Raw genomic sequence first — 20,215 nt, 5'->3', positions numbered from 1 at the left:
CAACCCTGCTCAGGCTCTCCGACCCAGGTCTACAGAGACGCAGACTGGTCTCCTTTAGGCGCTCCGGGGAGAGGAGTCCGGGAGACAGCTCTCTCTCGGTCAGAAGAGGGCTCCTGGAGGCAAGGATCCCTGAGGCGCACCCCAGCGCCTGGCTCGGCCTCCTGGGCTGGCCTGGAGGCCTCAGGGGCGCCTCGAGGAGGATTTGAGCCTGGGCTCCAGCCAGCGCCTTCATAGTGGTGGCTTGGAGCCCCCGGGACCGCGGCGGGGCTCTGCGGGACCTCGGGCCAGCTGGGCCTCGAGCTCCAGTCGGCGGCACAGTTCCAGGCGGCGCCGCAGGCCCTGCTGCTCTCCGGGGCGGCCCCCACGGGGGCCCGGGGAGCAAGGGCGCGCGCCCAGCGCTCGCAGCAGGCGCGGCCAGTCTCGCAGCAGGCGGTAGCGCGGCAGGGCGCGCAGCGGCCGGGGGATGTCGCCCTTGGCACAGAGGCGACTGAAGTAAACCAGCAGCAGCCGGCGCGGGGCGGCGCGGAGCAGTGTGCGCAGGGGCGCGGCGTGCGGGTCTGGGTCTCGGGCCGGGCCGCGGCCGACGCTGCTCCACAGTAGCAGCACAGTGCCGCGCTCCCGCGCCACGCGCTCCCGCGCCGTCCAGAGCCAGGGCAGCGGGCCCACGCGTGCCACGTGCGTCCCCTCCCACAGGTCCACGATCACGTCGCGCCCACCGCCCAGCGCAATCCGCAGCAGCTCGGCCAGCGCTCCCACCAGGCGCCGCTGTGCCTCGGAGTCTGCCGCGTGCAGCAGCAGCACTGGTCGCACTCGGCCGGGGCCTGCGGGTAGGAGCAACGTCTGACCGGGGCTGGGGGACTGAAGGGGCGACCGACCCAGCCCCGTCCTCTCCACCTCTCCCACTTCATGTCGGCACTGAGGGGTCAGAACCAAAGCAGCCTGAGCCTATTCGGTGCTTTAGTCTAATCAGACAAAAATGCCTCTTCCGGAGCCAACGAGCGAGGGTCAGGGCTTCAGGGCTAGCAAGTGCGACTCAGGCTGGACTTGCGCGCCTCTGGCCTGCTGCTAGTGTCCGCTGTCCGAAGTGCAGAGACTACGGGCAGAGGCCCTTGGCGCTGCCAGACTACTTCTGTCCACTAGGGGGCTGAGGCCCACCCTCGCGAAGGGCTGAGACTGGAGCAGCCGCAGGGGGCGCGAGGAGGAGGGGAGGGCACCTAGACTAGGAGCCGGTAGGTGTGAGTCCCTGGCTACCCTGAGGCCTCCTTACCCGACAGCAGCCGCCGCCGACAGGTGAGGACCGCAGCAACGCCCAGGAGGATGGAGAGGCCGAGCAGTGCCAAGGTCAGGAGCCCTAGGCGTCTGTGAGTGGCTGAAAGAAGCTGCTTGAAGCCAAGCCCCACTCTGCTCTTGGGTGGCCAAAACTTTCCTCACCCCGGCCCAGGAACTCACCATCCGGACACAAGAGGCGCTTCCTGGCAAACTGGACGTCGGATCTCCACACCTGAGGGCACAGAGCACCGCTCCAGTGAGCATAGCTCCCCTCCTTCCAGGGCCCCTCAGGGGAGGCTTGAGGTGAAAAGGGGATCCACGGGGATTCCCTGAGCTAGGGGATTTCTCTAGCTCAGGCTGTGCCTGGTCCAGTTCCAGGGCGGGCACAGAACAGATCAAGGGCAGAAAATGCAAGTGTGATGGTGGCCAGGAGAACAAAAGTTTGTGCTCAGCCTGAGCAGTTTAGCAACTCAGGAATGCCCTGTCTCAGAATTTAAAAAATAAAAGGACTGAGGATACAGCTTAAGAAAAAAGTTCTGGGTTCAATTCTCAGCACTCAAGAAATAAAGAAAAGTAATCGTATATTGACCAACCAGACTTTTTGCAGAGTGCCTTTTCCATATGTGCGGCCCACAGAATAGGCACAGGGGTAGCAGTGGAGCGGGACAGGCTCCTTACCAGTACACAGCTCCCCGGCCTCGGGGAGGGGATGATGAGAGCCCCCGTCACTGGGCCTGTGCCCTGGGTCTGAAGGAACAAAGAGACAAATGACTTCTCACAAAGGCACTCTGGCTGTGTCCAGCCCATGTCTCTGCCATGCTGGTCCTTGCCATCCTGCCCTCTTGCCCACCCTGTGCCACTCATGCTGAGGCCACAGGCCACCAGGACAAGACTTCCAGTACTTCAGCCCCACTGATCTTTTTTTTTTTTTTTTTTTTTTTTTTGTCTTTTTCATTTGAATCGGTACCAGGAATCGAACTCACAACCACCTGCTTGTAAGGCAGGTGCTTATGCTGCTGAGCTAAATCCCCAGCCCCAGCCCCACTGATCTTTCACAGGTGTCAGCTTCTGCTGCAACTGTGGCAGCGTACACCACACGTTCTCGGAACGCCTGTTCTGTGCCAAAGCCTGTGAAACGTGAACAGAGACCCTGCCCAGCCTTCTGCAGCTCACAGGCCAGGAGGGGCAAATCCTGTCTGTCCCCTTAAGTCCCAGCTCTTCTGAGGAGGTATCCTGTCCCTGGGAAAGAGGTGAGCTGTGCCATGGGGAGACATCATCTGGGCCTGACCTTTCCTTGCAGTTCTAGCCTTTGTCTGAGCCTCTTTCTCTTTCTGAGCCCCACTTCTTTGTCCGTGTGTGGAGGGACAATAATCTGTCTTTTTTTTTTTTTTTTGTCTTTTTCCTTTTTATTGGTACCAGGGATCGAACTCACGACTGTCTGCTTGCAAGGCAGCCGCTTATGCCGCTGAGCTAAGTCCCCAGTCCCTAATAATCTGTCTTTTAGAAGGCTGGTGAGAACAGTGTATGCGTGCACAATGCAGTGTGCGTGCCAATGCCAGTAAGCAGTAGCTGTTATTAGACTGGGAGCCGCTGGGAGGCAGAGGCTGTCACACACTTCTTATCTCTCTCCCAGGGCTGGAATGGGGTAGGCATAGAGTGCACTCGATGAATGCATGCTGAATTCTACAGAACCAACTTCTCCGTCTCCGGTAGAATGTGGCTCCTCACTCATTCAGGTCAACTGTGAGCAGACACTAATGCAGTGCTCTCAAATCCTGACTGAAGCTAGTTTTTTCCTAGGTCACAGAAGCAGATGAGTCAGTAGATGTAGATCTGAGATTTAGGTTATTGCACATGGCTTGGTCTTAAGTCTTTTTTTTGGTCTTAAGTCTTAAGTTTTTGCTACCACCAGCCTGTTTGCCAGCCCCTTAGGATACAAAACAGCCAAGCTGCGTGTGAGCACTTAAAAAAGAACTGGAAAAAGCTAGTCACCCTTAGCTTGGTGCTATGGTTTTATGGGTGTATTTGATCATTGATTTTTTTCTTTCTTTTTCTTTTTTTTGAGACAAGGTTTCATTATGTAGTTCAAGCTGGTCTTGAATTTGTAGCAATCCTTCTGCCTCAGCCTCCTGAGTGCCAGGAATTTAGGTGTGCACCATCATACCCAGTTTTGATTATGGTTTTGGATGCACAGAAGAGATTTAGCTAGTCGACTGCTCTTAATCCACATAATGCAGTTAAATGTCTTTACAGTATTATACTGAGCACTTCAGCTTTTAGGGACTCTTGATTTTTTTTTTTTTTTTTTCAGTTTGGGAATTGAACTGAGGACTTCACATCCCCATTCTGAGTGCTCCCTTTGAGAGCATCAAAGAACTCTGCATGAATGCTCTGTGGAGGCAGGAGAATGGGGAGAGGACAGCTGGGTCCAAAGATGGCATTGGCATCAAACATGGCAGCAGGTCAGGTGGCTGGAGCACAGCTGGCTATGGGTGGGGGAGCCCCTTGCCTCTGTCACCCTGCAGGTGCAGCTGTCTCATCAGGGACCACCACTGACAGGCAGCAGGCCAGCAGGACAAAACCAATCAAGCACAGCAGATAAATTAACCGGATGATACAGGTCAGGGCTTTGTCCCCACTACCCACCCAGGGTCTGTTGCACTTCAGGAATGAGAAGACTGAGGGCCGTGCTCTGAGCAATGGGGCCTCACTGGGACCCAGCCCTGGCTTGTCCATACCTGGCTGATGCTGTACACCGGGGACATGGAGGTGTCCAGCCCCAAGCCTGGGTGGCTCCAGGCAGCACTGAAGGTGGCATGCATCCTTGAGGAGAAGTGAAGGATCAGCTGCTGAGCCCCTGTGGCCATGCTTACATTCCAGGACACAAGCGCCCCTGTTTGCAGAAGTGAATCAGAGGTGGGCTACAGCAGGCTGGAAAGTCAGGGCTGGGCTGGAGTTTGCTTCATCACAGCAAGCCAAGGGTGGAATGGGGGTTTGAGCTGAGGTCACATACTGGCTTACCTCTCTGGTGGGGGCATTCAACGTGACTGCTGTTTTCAAAGTAGAACTGAGAAATACAGGAGAAGAAAGTCAGCAGGACCCCGGCACCAGCGTTCCCTGTGTGCCTCTCTTGCCTGTGGTTGTACCTTGAAGCAGAGCTGGGGATGCAAGTCTACCTTCTCCAAAGCGTACCACTGTGAAGGAGAGGGTGGTCAGCCGGGAGAAGGCCCCTGATTTTCACCTAGATGGTGGGGGCGAGGTATACAGTCCTTACTCCGTCTGACTCTCGAACTGTGGCATTGGGGAGGTCTTCACAGGGGCCATGCTGGTCCTGCCTCTGGCAGAGGTAGGCCTCCAGTTTTAGTGGGCAGCGCAGTGTGAGGGCCATGACCATCTGATTGTGCTGGCTGTGGTCAGTGAAGTGCACTGACTTCCAGAGGTCGGAGGCATCTGGAAAGCAGCCAGATGGGGGGAGGCCTCAGCCCTGCCCCACCCTCTCCTCGAGTTCCCATCCCCAGGCCTAGACCATGAGAAAGTGCCAGGAACAGCTCCTGGCCCAATTAGGTGCTGCTCAGTTGGTAATTGTTTCTTTGTTGTTTTTGTTTTTGTTTTTTAACCTCAACTTGTGAGAATGGAGCTCAGTTGGTAATTGTCCCCACTTGTATCTCCTTTGTTGTCTTTCTACCCAGCAGTCTTCTTCCTGGCCATCTCCATGCTATGCCTCTACTCAGATCTGCTTAGGCTGTTTTCAAAACCTGGGATGCAGGGGCTGGGGATTTAATTCAGCAGGCAGTTGTGAGTTCGATCCCTGGTACCGATAAAAAAGAAAAAGACAAAAACAAAAACAAAAACAAAACCTGGGATGCATTGCCCTCCTCCTTCCCCTTCCAAATCCTGCCCATTGCTGAGCCCTGCTCCTGTGCCAGCTTCCCTGAGGGGCCTTTTCAGCTTGCCACAGGCTTTGTAGGCTTCTGCCTTTCTTAAGTTCATGTCTTGCAAGCTAGTGCTTAATATCACCCTGCCCCGCGTGTCCTGCAGTCTGCTGGGTGCTCTGCATCTGTGTCTCAGTGCACTGTCCTGGAGGATTGCAATGGGTACAGCACGGTAGACTCACCTGTCACTTGCACTTGGAATAGTTCACTCAAGCCCCATAAACAGTTTGAAAGATCAGCAGAGCAATCTCACAATTTTACAGATGAGAAAAGGCAGCTCAGAAGAAAAACAGTGCAGAGCTAGAGGGGGACCTGGTTCTCTGGCCCATGCCCCTGGAATGCCACTTCCTGCACTGTTTCTCTCTGATCCTATCACAGCTGCAGTGTTTAGTGCTTTTGAGTTTGTTGGCAGGCAAATTGTTGTAAATATACTGTCCCTTCCCCTAGTGATCCAGGGAAAGTGCCTACTCAGGGCTTCTTCCAGCACAGGAACAAGGTGGCAAAGTGGGGTGTGTGTGTGTGTGTGTGTGTGTGTGTGTGTGTGTGTGTAAGACAGAAACAGACAGCCATAAACACAGAGAGGGCGCATGTGCACAGGAGTGCATGCAAGCCATACTCACAGGCTTTGGGCCAGTTCTGGAAGGGACATTTTTTGCGCCTCACAGTATCCTCTTGCAGGTAGGCTGCCTGGGGTAGGGTAAGGGAATAGCAGATGGGCAAGGAGGGTCAGGAAGGGCATTTCCTGCAGCACTCATTCGGGTTCCTGCTTTTCCTTGACACAGTCTGTCTGCACAGGAAGGGCACAGAAGAGGGAAGCAGGATGGGATTTGGGGAAGGCGGGGAGGACCTCGGGTGGAGGAGCGGCTGCTAAGTGAGGGGCTGACTCTTCTCCCTGGAGAGAGCTCTCAGCAAGAAGGAGCTCATGAGGCTCGCAGTCCTGGTTTAGCCTTCCCTGGCCTCCACGTCCAGCCATGCTCACATGCCAAGGGCCTGTGCTGCCCTACCCTGGACTGCCCACATGCTGGCTCTTTTTATTTTATTTTTTTACCTGTTTCAAATTTTAGGTTCCTTTATTAAAACACTAAATTGAGATGGACTAAGTCTTTTCTCATTCAAAACAAACCTCAGGGTCAGAGTAATAATTCAGCTTTTCAAACATCTTCAGTTTTCACCTCTGTGCTCTGCTCTCCTCTCCTCTGCACGGCGCTAGCTCTTGTGCACTCTGCCAGTGGCTTGGTGACCAGATCTCTGCCGGACCCTCTCCTTGGCCCGCCTTTCCTAACTGGGTCAAAGCAGTCTCTCTGCTGGCTACCTCAGAGGGAAGATGAGGAGGACTGGACTAGAGGGCGGAGGGCCCAGGGACATGGAACATGCAGGGAGGCCTCTGTCCATCTGTGCCAGGTCTTGTGCGGGGAGACCTGGGGCTGAATGGGGATGAGGCAGGAATCTCACTAAGCAGGTTCTGTGCGCAATAGGACCCTTCTGCCTCTAGGCATGTGTGGCCACAGCCAGCTGACAACAGTCTTCCTGAGCATCTCTTTGACAGTACTTTTTTCTTTTTGTACCTGGGGTTGAACTCAGGGCTTTTGCACTGAGTTTTTTGTTTATCTGTTTTCTTGAGACAGGCTTTCACTATGTAGTTCGTATTCTTGAACTCACCTTCTATCCCAAATTGGTTTTGAACTCATGGTGATCCTCCTGCCTCAGCCTCCCAGAGTGCTGCTATTACAAGTGTGTGCCACCACACCTCGCTAGTCCTTTTTTGTTTGTTTGTTTGTTTCTATTTCGTGGTGCTGGAGTCAAAACGAGACCTTGTGCATGTTAGGCTAGTGCTCTATCACTAAGCCCCACCTCTAGCTCTGCCTTGTCTCTTTAAAACCTGACTTGGCCAGGGATGTAGCTCAGTGGCACTGCGCTTGCCTGGCAGCACGAAGTCCTGATTTGATTCCCAGTACCAAAAAAATAAAACTTGGGGCTGGGGATTTAGCTCAGCGGCATAAGCACCTGCCTTGCAAGCAGGCAGCGGTGAGTTCAATCCCTGGTACCGATAAAAATGAAGAAAATGAAGAAAAATAAATAAATAAATACAACTTGACTTACGAGGAGTATGTTTGACCGGGGACCTGGGGACAACCTACACATCTTCCTCCACTCACCTCTACGCACAGACAGGGCAGAAGGAATTCATACGGCAGGTCTGAAGTGTGACCCCCAGCCACAGTTTTCTGTTGAGGAAGCAACAAAGGGCGAAGACATGAGGGACCAAGTGGGAGGACACTGGGACCTCGGCCCGCACAGTCTGTTTTCCTTGTTTGGGGCATTTCCCTTCCACTGAGAAGCGCCCTCACAATGTCTCTGCTCCGCATGCTGGTCCTTCTGTCCTGGTGCTCAGCGTGGGGTCGGGTAACAGAGACACTGTTTCCAATGCTCCCGCTGTGCTTCCTCAGGGTGTCTTCACTCATCACAGTGATGTTGTGAGTGATCATCACCAGGGTGAAGGGAAGAGAGCTGGGGACCTCTGCACAGGGCCAGTCTCCAGCACTGGCACCAGCTGCATGTAATGGCATGTACGACAACTGGAAGCCAAGGGGAGATTTGGGCCCAAACCACGGGATCAGGGGCTATTCTATTCTCTGAGGAGCAGAACGAAGTGTGGGAGAGGGAGGGTACCAAGACATGAGTCTGAGTACTTTGTTCTGTTCTCAGGGGACCCGCCTGCAGGGTGAGCTGAAAGCTGACCCACCCTGAGGGCCTCTCCTCTCACCATGCTCATGCTCGGCACTCATTGCCCTGGGATGCTGCCTCCCCATTCCTTCCTCTCCTCTCAAGTAACAGGACCTTTTCTCTCCTGCCTGGGGTGCAGACGCCTTGTCTGGAAGGAGTTCCTCTCCCTCATGGGTAGCCCCTGTGCCTCAGCAGTGTGAACTGGCTCTTTTCAAGAGTGACACTCCCTACCTGGGCACCAAAGGAACCGCTTAGCTCTTCACACTCAAGTGTCCACTGGTGACAAAGACGCACGCTGACCTCTGGGCCTGGAGGAATGGTCACCCGAATAACCCGAGCCTCAGGCAGCAGCTCAAAGGTGAACTCAGGCCCTGTGGAGGTGTGGCGCTGGCCTCAGTACACACAGCACTGCTGAGCTGAAACCACTTCCTGTCACATTCCACCTACCTCCATGCCTCTGGGAGCCCACTTCCCCTGGAGCTGAAGGTTGGGTTCTCCTGTAGCGTAGCCTCTTGTGGGGGAGGTATGGAGAGGGAATGGAAGTCGGATGGCTCTTCTCAGACCAATTGTGGCTACCTAGCATCTTCTTCTGTAAGCGGAAAGCAAGACTGGCTTCAGGCCATCCAGGAACCTGACTTCTGTTTCTAACTTCAGAACCTTGGAACCACGGACAAGGTGGTCCACCTCTTTTGGCCTCTGTTTCCTTCACTGTGTAATCTCCACACGTGCGACCTCCTCACATGTCCGGAGAACAAAATGAGAGGCTGGAAAGAAACAGACTAAGAGATGTAGGGTAGGGCTGGAAAGGGCAGGGAGAGTACCTGAGGAGAGGCTGGCATCCTGTGTCCCTGGCAGAACTTGAGCTGGTAAGACTGTCCGGATCTGTGTACCAGGAGGTGGAACCAGCCCCACTGAAGGCCTGCATAGGGAGGCACACATAGCCTTCTGCCCCTCGCAGCCCCTCGATTGCCTGGGATATAACCTAACGTCAGATAGAAAGAGAGAGTTTCACTATGAGGTTCAAGCTGGCCTTGAACTCACTATGCAGCCCAGGCTGGCCTTGAACTTGCAGCAATCCTCCTGTCTCAGCCTCTTGAGTGCTAGGATTATAGGTGTATGCCACCACACCTGTCTGGAAAGTCATTTTAAGTGAAAGTATGTGTCGAGCAAACTGAGTCCTGAAAATTATGATGCAATAAAAAAATTAATATCTTTTTTTTTTGTCTTTTTGAGACAGGGTCTCACTGTGCAGTTCAGGCTGGCCTTGAGCTCACTTTGTAGCATAGGCTGGTCTCGAATTCACAACGCTCCTCCTGCCTCAGCCTCCCAGATGCTGAGATTACAGGCGTGAGCCACCATGCCCGGCTAAAAATTAATATCTTAAACAGAGAAAAAGCTGTATGTATTTATGTGTGTACAGGGTATTCATTATTTCTAACAAGTGAACATTTAGAAAGTACTAATTCTGGTTTTGTTTTGTTTTGTTTTGGTTCCAGGAATCAAACTTACAGCCTCATACTTGCCAGGCAGGTGCTTCTGCCACTGTGCTAAATCCCCAGCCTGAAGCTACTAATTCTTAAGCAGTAAGTGGACATTTAATATGGCAGGGAGAGCAATGAAAATAAAACAAATAAGAAAAAAATATCCAAAAAGAAAAAGAATCCTATTTTTCAAATAGAATAAAAATAAGTTCATAAAGACTAAAATACTTAAGAACTTATACCACTGAAAAGATGAACACTGTCACAGAGGTATACAGTTGTACCCAGGTCGGTCACAGTGTGCTCTAAATGAGCGTGTGCTAAGTCCCTATCAAGGTTGAAAATGGGACACAAATCTGTGCTAGGACAAGGCCCATTGTCTCAGCCAGATGGCTCCCTAAACAGCCCCTGATTCACACCTCCATTGAGAGTGGCCAAAGCCTGTGTTCCACATCTGAAGGACCTGACACCAGATGTAGCCACAACAGCAGGGCCAGGACCAGGCTGAGCCACAGGATGCTTTGTGGAGACAAGGAGGACCAGCTGGGTGTGACAAGGACTATGGGCACAACTTCCCGTGTAAGACGAAAAGGAGATAAAATGAGAGTCTAAAGAGAGCGCTCCTACCTCGGGCCAATTGAATCTGAGGCTGAGCTCTGACCCATCCTGGAGCTAGGACCTTCGAGGAATTATGGACTGTCTCTACGTGTCAGCTTCATCACTCGCAAAGTAGGGCTATTGCAAGGGTGACGTAAGATAACGTGCCTAGAAATGCCTTGTAAGGTCCAATTTTACCAGTGGAATATAAAATATGAAGAATTACTATTGCATTTGAGGCCAATGAAGGGAAGGAACAAACCTATGTACAGAGTGCCTAGAGATTTGCCTACATCCCTCAGTAAATCCTCCCCACAGGTCAGAAGCAACACTGGCTTCAAGGTACACTCAGTTCTCCATTCCTCAGAAGCTGAGGGTGGGGTGGAAAAATGTATTCTCTCAGGCTGCTCATGGAGTCTGGGGCAGAGCTGCTGTGCAAATCCAAGCTTGTTCTGTACTTTTTCCATTGATGCTGTGCCACTTCCCACCCTGGGAACCGAAAGTTGCAAAGGAGAGCTCCCTAAGGAACAAGGCACGAGGGGAGAGTGGGCCAGGAAGTGAGACTCACCAGGGAACCTCTGGTCCTGACAGCAAGGGGTCCGCGAGGGAAGAGAGAAGATAGCTATTATTAGAGAGGACTCCTGTTTGCTTCAAAGCATCCAATCCAAGGCCCCAGCCAACAGCCATGTGCTCTTGTCCTTTTCTCCCAGTTCCACGCTGCTCAGGCCCTCAGCACACCACAGTCCTAGTGATCTATCCGAGACTGTAGAGGACACACAGGGGCTTCCCGGAGCACAGGAGAGGGCAGGCACCTGTGCCAGGTGGCGTCTCTCCCAGCAGTGGCACCTTACCATGTGAGAGGCCAGTAGACAACGGGTGATCCTAGGAGGCAGGTAGCCACAGCCAGTGTCAGCAGGGGCAGAGAGGCCAGTGGGCAGCAGGAGGACAGCCAAGAGCGAGGCTGCCAGACAGGGGCTCCCCATGGGCTTCTGTGGGATCAAGGCACCCGGAGCATGGCTTTGTGACCTGAAGGTGGGTAACAAGCCTTGCTGTGCAGCTGCAGAAACCCTGGCTCTATCCTGCCCCAGCCCCGCCCTACCCCAGAGCTCCTCCTCAACCCTAACCAGCAGGCCTGGCCACATTCCTTTTCCAAGCAGAGAAACTAAGGAACAGAGGGGCCAGTGACAGATGTACAGATGGACCTTGTTCCCTAGAAAACCGCATTGCTCCCACCTGAAAGACGCAGGGTTCTTGATGTGGCAGAGAAATAACAGGAAAGGGCTGGCACCTGTTTGGGGTGGTGCACCCATTTCTTAACCAAAACAGCCTGCAGATCTGACCTGCGCATTAACATACTCTTAAACTTGAGTCTCCCCTAAAGACACTGCTTCATTCCCTCACTTAAAGAGGTCACAGAGATACCAAGCACTGTACTACACAGTGCTGGAGACAGAGGTGACTGATACACCATTTAATGCTATGCACAAAGGAAAATGCACCACAGGGTGCAAATAAACCTCTCATGACCCTGTAAGTACCCTCGCTCTCCACCTGGCTGATTTCAGGACTATAATGCAGTTTTCTCTCTGTACGCTACAGCCCGATCCAGCTCTTTTGGGCAAAGGGCTGCATGCCAAAGGTTCTTGTAGCTTCAAGGACCCGCAGCTCAGACAAGATCAGGAAGCCTGAGCTCACAGTGGAGCCCTGGAGCGCAGGGAGTGGGCCCCATGCACTGACCTGGTTTCCTGTGGTTTCCGGAACAGGAGAAGGCTGCCCAACTCCAGCCTGTGTGGGGCCTCTCGCCAGCATCCCACAGCTTCCTCCTCACAGGGAGTGCTTGAGCAGTTTCAGCCTTCACCTTACTGCCACCCACAGTGGAAGGAAAGATGTGGCATCTCCACTAGGCCCAGGTATCGCAACTGGTACTGCTCCTCTACGACTCAGTCCTGCTCAGCCTGACCACAGCCTGACCACAGCCTGCTTTGGGCCATTTCCATTTCCAAGTCCTCAGTTCCATTCTGTGAAAGCCCCATCTTAAAAACACCTGCCAGCTTGTGAGTTCATTAAAAGATACTCTTTCTTCTTTATTTTTCTCTAATGCTTGGAAATTGTGACACACACTCTTTAGATTAAAAGAGTAAATGTAGATTATGACACATTTTATCCAGTTTGTCCCATTCACATTTTTCAGAGCACTTTCATGTTAGATCTTGATAACCACCCGATGAGACAGATGAGAATCACTGTTTGCATTTCATAAAGACAGTAACAAGGAAGCAGAAGGGAAAGTGATTTGTTCAAGGTCAAAGTCTGTAGCCCTGGGTGCTCCACTTCTGTGGGGCCCTGGAAACCCAAGGCTCTGTCACCCTGTGGTCATCCTTCCCAGGGCTGCGTCCCGTTAGCTGTGGAACCCATCTCTGCAAACAAGTTAGTGAGAACCGGAGAGGCAAAGGTGGTCTGCCCACACTAACAGTGTCCCATAGTCTCTCTAACGCATAGTGGTTTCCATCTAGCAACATAAATGTGTTTTCTTTCCTTTTTTTTTAGAGACAGAATTTTACCATGTTGCCCCAAGCTAGCCTTCAACTCATTCTGTAGCCCAGGCTGGCATCAAACTCAAGATCCTCCTGCCTCAGCATTCAGTGCTGGGACTACCGGTGTGTACTACTGTGCTCAGAAATAATGAGCATTCTTTCTCTGTCTCTCTCTCTTTTTTTTTTTTTTCACTACCTGAAAGAGTTTTCAGCGCAATGAAAGAGAGAATATAAAGTAAAAAATAGCCTTTATTTTAAGGATGTGGAGAGACTGCCAGGGCCTGGCTTTCTCTGCTGGAAACGTGGGGCATGGGATATACATACAATTTTCGACTGGGGTGGTGCTTAGGGCAGGCATTGCTGACATGTTCTTCATGACAAACAGGAGATGAGGAAGAACTAGGAAGTGGTAGGTGTTCCCGCTTTGGCCTTCTGCCTCATTAGACCACTGCCATAATTTCTACTGAGGCAGGAAACTTCAGTACCAGGACTTGAAGCCAGGACCTCATGCTTGCTGGGCAGGTGCCATTATATCCCTGTCCCTAACAATAGTCGGATGTTGGGTTATGCAGCAAGAAACTTGGCTCGATTCTAGAACATGTGTCTTTCCCTATATCCTCTGACCTACCTTGAAACAGGGTTTTCCTAAATTGTCCAGGTTAGGCTCAGGTTTGCAGTCTTCCTGCCTCAGCTTCCCAGAATGCTGGTTGTACACTTGGCTTTTTTAGAGGACCAGAGAGTGAGGGAGGGGAGATGGGAAGAATGGGGGGAAAAATACCGAGGACCAAACCCAGGGCCTTCACGACAAACTACAGCCAGCCCTTTCTTTAGAAATTATTTTTTCAGGGCCAGGGATTTAGCTCTACAGCACAAGTGCTTGCCTGGTCAGTGCAAGGTCATAAATTCAATCCCTGGCGTAGAGAGAGAGATTGGGGTGGGGTGGGGATTGGAAAAATCATTTGGAAAATCATTGGAAAAGATCATTGTGGAAGGAGGCTGGAGTGGTGGTACATATCTATAATCCCAGCACTCAGGAAGCACAAGCAGGAGGATCATGAGTAGTGTGAGGCCAGGCTGGGCTACACAGTGAGACCCACTCTCAAACAAATAAACACTTGCTGAGTCGATAAATTCCTTAGGGTGAACTCACATTTGTAATCCTCCTGGCTCAGCCTTCCAAGTATATCTAACTCTCAAAGCCAAAATACTCGGTTAATTGCTCCAACTCTGGATATTTTGTTCCCAAATTTATTTTATTTCAAGGATTGACTCTGGTTATTGTATGAGAAGCAAAAAAATTTTAAAAAGAGCGATAAGAGGAAAAGGAAAAATAGGAAAGAAGATGGGAGGGAAGAGGAAAGGGAGGAGAGAGGGTATGGAAGGGAAAATAGAAAGGAATGAAAAGCAACACATAAAAAAGAAAAAATAAACGAATAAACCAGGTGTGGGGTACATACCTATAATCCCACGATGCTGGGGAGGCTGAGGCAGGAGAATCACAAATTCTAGCCCAGTTTGGGCAATTTAGGGACTGAATTCTTGTTCCTTGTTTTGTTTCCTATCAGCGCTGCTTAGGGAAATCAGCCAGAAATCAGAGGATTTTTGCATGCTATGGTCCAGAGAAGGTGCTAGATGTAGGTGTATGAAATAACGGGGAAGGTGAATCATGTAGGGAAAGAAATCAGAGGGCTGGAAGAAGGGAGGGAAAGTGGTTTTATGATGGTAAGTGACTGAGGGGACCCTGCAGCACATGTTGACAGGGAGAACCCAGAATTCAGGAGTGAAGATACCAGGCTGTGGCTTAGGGGCCCACACAGAGAACCTGTGCCCTTGGAAGGAAGGAAGCCCTTGGGGCCTGGCTTCCAAATGAGCCAACCCAGACATCGTGCTTTCACAAACGAAGTGAAGGACTCGCCAGGAGCTTGGGAGGTCTGGGCAGGCTGTGTGCTTGGGCAGACAGTGTCCTGTCATAGTGCGTGGGCACTGCGTAGACCACAGAGCAGTGGCTCCAGTAATGGTCAGTTCCTATGGCCAGTTAGGGCAACTGTGTCCACTGTCAGGCATACAACTAGGGCCAGGTGAACCAAGCCTGAGCAAGTGTCCTTCCCTTCTACTTTATCCAGCAAATATCAGCCTCCAGAATTCTGAGGCTAGGAATTATTCTTAAAATAGAGGCAGGGACTCCCAGTGAAGAGGGAAAAACTGCTTATCCAAAAAATGGCATTTTGATATTAAGCCTCAATTATGTACTAAACATTTCATATCCATTATTTATTTAAGCCTCACAACAACCCTGGGAGACAGCTGTGTGTCAGATCAGGTGTCTCACTCAAGGCAAATGTAGTAAAATGCCTGGCTAGAATGCCAAACCCAACAGATTCCTGTCAGAAACTGCATTTGGTTCCCCGGAGCACAGTGCTTTCCCTGGACGGGGTCTGTAACCCCAGGGAAGAGTCTTCCTCACACATTGCTGGTGCTCACAATTCACAGAGCGCTTTTACAGTCCTTCACATCTTCACAGGGATCCATGAAGGGCTTTGGTCTCCATCTGTGCTTGACAGGTACTTTGGCACTTGACCCAACTTCTAATCCAAACAGTTTTCTTCCCACCAAAACAAGACCTGAAAGGGGGGACCTTGTTTGGTTTTGGGAACATAACTAGGAGACAGGAAAAATTGTAGGAAAAGACTAGAAAAACAGAATCCCAACAACCCAACAAGCAAAAAGCTAACATAAGCAAAAAAATTTTTTTGGCATCATTGACAGTAATTTTCGTGAGTCTTAAAAGTACTACAAGACTATATACAAGACAGGTATGGCGGCACATGGTGGCACATGCCTGTCATCCCAGCTATTTGGGAAGCTGAGGCAGAAGGATCCCACATTCATGGCTAGCCTAGGCAACCTAGCAAGACCTTTTCTCCAAACTTAAAAAATAAAGAGTTAAATGCAGATGTTTTGTGCTCAGGGTAACTGATTTGGGAATGGCAATATGCAGTATATCACTGTTGTCCCCTGATTGTTATGTTCTGATCTTTTTTTCTCTTTGAAATAAAATGGATTTGGAAAAAATAAATAAAAGGTGGGGATTGGTGAGGGCGAGCTTGATGTGGTACAGAGAAGGTAATAATTTATATTAATAAATTGGTAAAAAAAAATAGTCTGTCCTAGGCCTCCATGACTTGTGGCAAGACCCTAGCTACCTTAAGGACAGATTACTTTTTTTTTTTTGGCTTTTTCTTTTTTATCGGTACCAGGGATCAAACTCATGACCACATACTTGCAAGGCAGGCACTTATGCCGCTGAGCTAAATCCCCAGCCCTGGACAAATTAATCTTAAAGCCAATGGCCAGAGGCGAGACTCCGGTGTGAAGTTCAGGTGCCTCAAAGCAAGGTAACATGGAAGCTGAGCACTGGACTTCTGCAAATTCTGTGTAGCTCAGTAGTCACAGCTAGGAGACAATCAGGTTGCTGGTTAATCCTGATCTGTTTCTGTGTATTTTTCCAAAAATGCACTGTTGCTCAGTCCTTAATCCTTGGCCTCATCAGCAGTTCATCCCCACCACGTCCTGTAGCCCACCAGCTCTGCCCCCTGAAGATGTGGCCTAATAAAGGTCAAGGACACCATGTCTCATGGCCCTAGCCCATCATGGGCTTTGACCATCCTGTTGCCCTCATAACTAAAATACATTTTGTCTGTGTTTTATTCTGTTGTCATACCTCTGAGCAGATTGGTGGTCCTAGGCCAGGGCCTCAATAGGGCTCTCCCTGGGTTCAATCCCCAGCACCAAAAATGTGTGGGAAATAGCACTGTAATGAGAAACTTTTAACCTCCCTTCCCATACTATAACCCATAGGTACCCTACCTTCAACCTTTTAAAAAACTTTTTTAGGGGCTGAGGATTTAGCTCAGTGGCATAAGCGCCTGCCTTGCAAGCAGGCAGTCGTGAATTCAATCCCCAGTACTGACAAAAAGGAAAAAGACAAAAAAAAAAAAAAAAACTTTTTTATTTTTTTGGTACCAGGGGTTGAAGTCACAACCTCACATTTGCCAGGTAAGTGTTTATGCCAGTGAACTAAATTCCCAGCCCGACCCCACCCGGTCCTTTTTTTTTTTTTTTTTTTTTTTTTTTTTGAGACAGTATCTCATTTGGCCCTGAACTCTGTGTAGCTCAGGCTGGTCTCAAATTCACAATGATTCTCCTGCCTCAGTATTCTCAGTGCTGGGATTGCAGGAATGCACTATACCTGGCATTTTCTTATAACTAGCAATTTTTTTTTTTTAAATCGGTACTGGAGATAAAACTTGACTGCGAACTTGCAAGGCAGGCACTTATGCTACTGAACTAAATCCCTAATCCTTAACTAGTAAATACTTACATTCCAATTCTTGAAAATTAGCAATCCATGCCTGGCACACATGGTAACTCTGCTACCACATATTTCCATCTGCTTCTCCCTGTCCTCCAAATTTTACCCATTTCAGTTTAGTCTGTCCTCTGTGAAATACCTTGGTTTTGATCTACAGTAGTTACTACATTCAATAAATCTATTAGAGCTGGAGATTTAGCTCAGCGGCATAAGCGCCTGCCTGGTAAGCGAGAGGTCATGAGTTCCATCCGGTACCAACAAGAAAAAAAAAACCCTTTTTAGAGTGCACTCACTAAAGCAGGAGGATCATTACAAGTTCAAGACCAGCCTGGGCTATAAAGTGAGTCTTAACAACAAAGCAAGTGCCTATCTAAAAAATCAAAAACAAGCCAGGCGTGGTGTCTCACGCCTGTAATCCCAGCACTCAGGAGGCTGAGGCAGGAGGATCGTTGCAAGTTCAAGACCAGCCTGGGCTACAAAGTGAGCTCAAGGCCAGCCTCAACTGCATAGTAAGACCCTATCTCAAAAAAAAAAAAAAAAAAAAAAAAAAAATCAAAAACAAAAACAAAACCCAAAATCCTTTGGATTTTATTAGTTCTAGATACATATATGATAAACATGAACATCCAACTAAAACATTCCATAACCCAAGCTAGCTAAATGGGAATGGACCATTTTAATGTAGAGAAATTAAATGTCTATGTTGTGATAGCTGCTGCCAATTAGCTACAGGGTAGCAATTATGACATAGGTTCCCTATGTCAAGTCCAGATGTCAAAGCCACTACCAGGTTTCTCAGGGAGCTTCTACTCATTTCTAGTCTAAAACCACTGCAATCCCTCAGTCACTAGAGTAACACCTTTTCATGTTCTACTAATCCCAAATGCAAGGCACAGGGTGGACAGGGTAGTTTTCACTTTATTATTTTTAATTAAAATGTTCTGCAATAGAAAGCACATCCTGCAAGGGGAGCAGCTTCCCAGGTGTTTCTCATCCCATGACCTACAAATGGAAGTACAATTTGTAGTCCTGGTGGCTAAGGGTGGTGAAGTGGGGCAAAGGGCCAACGGCAGGCAAAGGTGAGGACCCCACTTAAGGAATAATTCTGAAGAGCTTCAACTTCACCTAGCTGAAGTCTGTTTCACAGCTGGTCTATCAGATCCAGCCCACTGGGCATCCATTTGATTTTGCCACTTCAATAGATGACAACAGAATTTACATAGCAGCTACCCAAACACAAGATTTTAAGAGACCGTCTACCCTTCTCAGGCTGCTCATGGAGGCCCAGGCTTCACCCCTCAGAGCAGTTCATTTGTGTTTCTTCTCCTGTGTGCTGGTGAACCAAGAGTCTAGCAGTTTCTTGCTATAGTACAATTGCCAGGCATGTACTTGGACTGCCAGTACCAACACCAGGTACATGACAGAGACAGCAGAGAAACCAAAGAAGAAGCGGTAGGCCTTGCCATGGCGGTAGAGTTGCTGTGCAGCAGGGAACATCTCCATGCTGCCATAAATGAGAGGAGCGATGGAAAAGAGCCCCATGCTGATCATGGAGAGCACCAGGTAGCTAATGTTGTTGCGGGGGAAGGAGAGAAGGCCCAAGAGAGATGGCACAATGCTCAGAAGATATGGGTACTCCCACTGGTAAGGCATGGCCACCTGATCATGTGACAAGAGCCTCAGGTGTCCCACGATCATCTTGGCAACCAGCAGCAGCCATATGACCAGATGCACGTAGATCAACTTCTTGATTTCATACTTGAGGGTCACACTGTGGGGCAGAGCAGAGGAAGAAGCACCTTTCATTGAAATTTTTCTGACCACCAACTATATGCCACGTAACTGTACTTGACACAGGGATACAAACATGAATGATACAGTGTCTGGCAGGGGATGAACCTCAGAAAATAGACACAATTGAAAATTAAGTGAAAAACAAGCTTTCCAAGATGTACTGGATCAAAGGAGGGAGAGATCAATTTTGCATGGACAGAATGTCAGAAAAGACCAAATAGGAGATACGTGAACAAGGTTCTTCTGACGGACAGCTGGAGGTGTGCATTCTCAACAGAGGTAACAGTACACAGGACCAAACCACAAGCATTTGTATCTAGAAAATAAAGTGGCTGAGTGTGGCACAGGTATGATGGTGGGTAAGTGGGCCATAGAGTAACAAAGATTATGAAATAGTTGGTGTAACAGAGGACTATCTCTGAGCTATATTTAGAAAGATGCCCGCATCACAGGAGTACAGCCTGAAGAGTAAGAAGGTATTTGGCAACAGGAAAACAGCTCTGGCTACCCATACTTCTTTAGCTGTAGATTTTCCTCTAAAGGAGGTACACAGGTTTTTATTCTTTTGATTCTCTTAAGGTCCTAAATGTACTCTTATGTCCTTTTCCAATTCCTGAGGGCAAGGAGTCTGCTCTATATAGGAACTAAAGCACTTGCTAGGGTTGTGAGGCTCCCTCTTGCCATTGTATAAATCTCTTGTGAGAGAGATGTGGAGAACATTCTGGGAGAACTCAAACGTATTTAAGGACAATAAAAACTTTTAATTTTTTAATTTCACAACAGGCATTATAAAAGATGTGGAAAATAAAAAAACCTAGCCGCTCACCCCCACCCCCAAATTTAGGTTCCATGAAGGCAGGGACCAGTTTTGTCTTTCGGTTGTGGTGGTGTTTTTACCGAAGGCTGTATAACGTGCAAGTAAAGACCAGGTTGCTTTTCCTCCGTTTTGTATCCCCAAGTGCCTAACACGACCCAGGACGGCTAGGAGCTCAGTGAGAATCTATCGAATGTAGAAACACCCCTGTGAGAGTGTTAATAATTGAGGAGACGGAGACTCGATTAAGCATGAGGTTTCCAGTGTCACACTGCTGTGACTCCGGAGACCACACGGGGCACACACAGGGTGGATCGGGGTGGAGCTGTCGGGGCTACCGGGCCACCGGAACCTCCGAGGGACGGAGACAGGACCGAGAGGTGGCCTCGCGTGGTCGCCCGTGCCCTGCAGGCTCCGGCCAGAAGGGCCTCCACGCTCCTAGTCTCGCTTCATACCTCATCTGGTAGTGCATGGCGACACGTTCCCGGTGTTGAAAGTCGCTGCCGTCGGTGCCGGCCGCTCGCGGGCCTGCCCTAGACGCCATCGGGCCTGACCAGAACCCTGGAGCCCCTCACTCCTACAGGGCGCCACAAAACAACCAGCCCCCCAAACAAAAATTGCTCGAGCTGTCTTAGCTCTGCAAGAATACAGCCCGTGAAAAGCACTTCCGGCCGCTCTATCTCGCGAGGACGGGCACC

The 20,215-nt window shown here is 50.0% G+C and overlaps 2 protein-coding genes and 1 long non-coding RNA gene across 7 annotated transcripts; 1 reads left to right on the top strand and 2 right to left on the bottom strand.

The window, feature by feature from the left end:
• Positions 1–50: 50 nt before the first annotated feature.
• On the bottom strand, positions 51–11,102 carry Il17re (interleukin 17 receptor E). 4 transcript variants are annotated; one of them, XM_063225235.1, is made up of 16 exons: positions 10,855–11,102; positions 10,572–10,587; positions 8,747–8,907; positions 8,373–8,514; positions 8,157–8,296; positions 7,550–7,777; positions 7,358–7,426; positions 5,822–5,888; positions 4,544–4,719; positions 4,416–4,463; positions 4,291–4,336; positions 4,008–4,162; positions 1,948–2,016; positions 1,450–1,501; positions 1,268–1,369; positions 51–821 (listed from the first exon to the last, which is right to left on the bottom strand). In XM_063225235.1, exons 1-16 carry the CDS (start codon positions 10,984–10,986, stop codon positions 229–231), a joined length of 2,196 nt encoding a protein of 731 aa, XP_063081305.1. In that variant the 5' UTR covers positions 10,987–11,102; the 3' UTR covers positions 51–228. The 4 variants fall into 4 exon arrangements, with proteins under 4 accessions (XP_063081305.1, XP_063081306.1, XP_063081307.1 ...); XM_063225236.1 differs by lacking the exon at positions 7,550–7,777 and having other exon boundaries at positions 10,855–11,099; XM_063225237.1 differs by lacking the exon at positions 8,747–8,907 and having other exon boundaries at positions 8,373–8,689; positions 10,855–11,006.
• LOC106026321 (uncharacterized) lies at positions 1,344–7,296 on the top strand. Of its 2 annotated transcripts, none has more exons than XR_001199946.2 (3): positions 1,344–1,525; positions 2,328–2,519; positions 3,581–7,296. It is a non-coding gene; the product is annotated as an uncharacterized LOC106026321 (long non-coding RNA). The 2 variants fall into 2 exon arrangements; XR_010039486.1 differs by having other exon boundaries at positions 1,366–1,525; positions 2,240–2,519.
• A 6,707-nt stretch (positions 11,103–17,809) lies between the features above and the next one.
• Jagn1 (jagunal homolog 1) lies at positions 17,810–20,208 on the bottom strand. Its single transcript, XM_003464084.5, has 2 exons — positions 19,973–20,208; positions 17,810–18,680 (listed from the first exon to the last, which is right to left on the bottom strand). Exons 1-2 carry the CDS (start codon positions 20,059–20,061, stop codon positions 18,218–18,220), a joined length of 552 nt encoding a protein of 183 aa, XP_003464132.1. The 5' UTR covers positions 20,062–20,208; the 3' UTR covers positions 17,810–18,217.
• Between the last annotated feature and the right edge of the window lie 7 nt (positions 20,209–20,215).

The sequence above is a fragment of the Cavia porcellus genome, unplaced genomic scaffold (genome assembly GCF_034190915.1).
Source record: "Cavia porcellus strain 051 isolate PalLab524CR breed Dunkin Hartley unplaced genomic scaffold, mCavPor4.1 scaffold_15, whole genome shotgun sequence".
NCBI lineage: Eukaryota > Metazoa > Chordata > Mammalia > Rodentia > Caviidae > Cavia > Cavia porcellus.
Note: the sequence above shows the minus strand (reverse complement) of the source record. Positions and strands in the feature narration are given on the sequence as shown.

Excerpts from the sequence above, each read along its gene's own strand:
- Jagn1 (XM_003464084.5), bottom strand. The coding sequence starts at position 20,061 with ATGGCGTCTAGGGCAGGCCCGCGAGCGGCCGGCACCGACGGCAGCGAC. Across the intron at positions 18,681-19,972 it reads GCCATGCACTACCAGATGAG|TGTGACCCTCAAGTATGAAA; the intron begins GTATGAAGCGAG and ends TCTGCCCCACAG.
- Il17re (XM_063225235.1), bottom strand. The coding sequence starts at position 10,986 with ATGGGGAGCCCCTGTCTGGCAGCCTCGCTCTTGGCTGTCCTCCTGCTG. Across the intron at positions 7,778-8,156 it reads GCGGTTCCTTTGGTGCCCAG|TTGTCGTACATGCCATTACA; the intron begins GTAGGGAGTGTC and ends CTTGGCTTCCAG. Across the intron at positions 2,017-4,007 it reads CGGTGTACAGCATCAGCCAG|ACCCAGGGCACAGGCCCAGT; the intron begins GTATGGACAAGC and ends TTGTTCCTTCAG.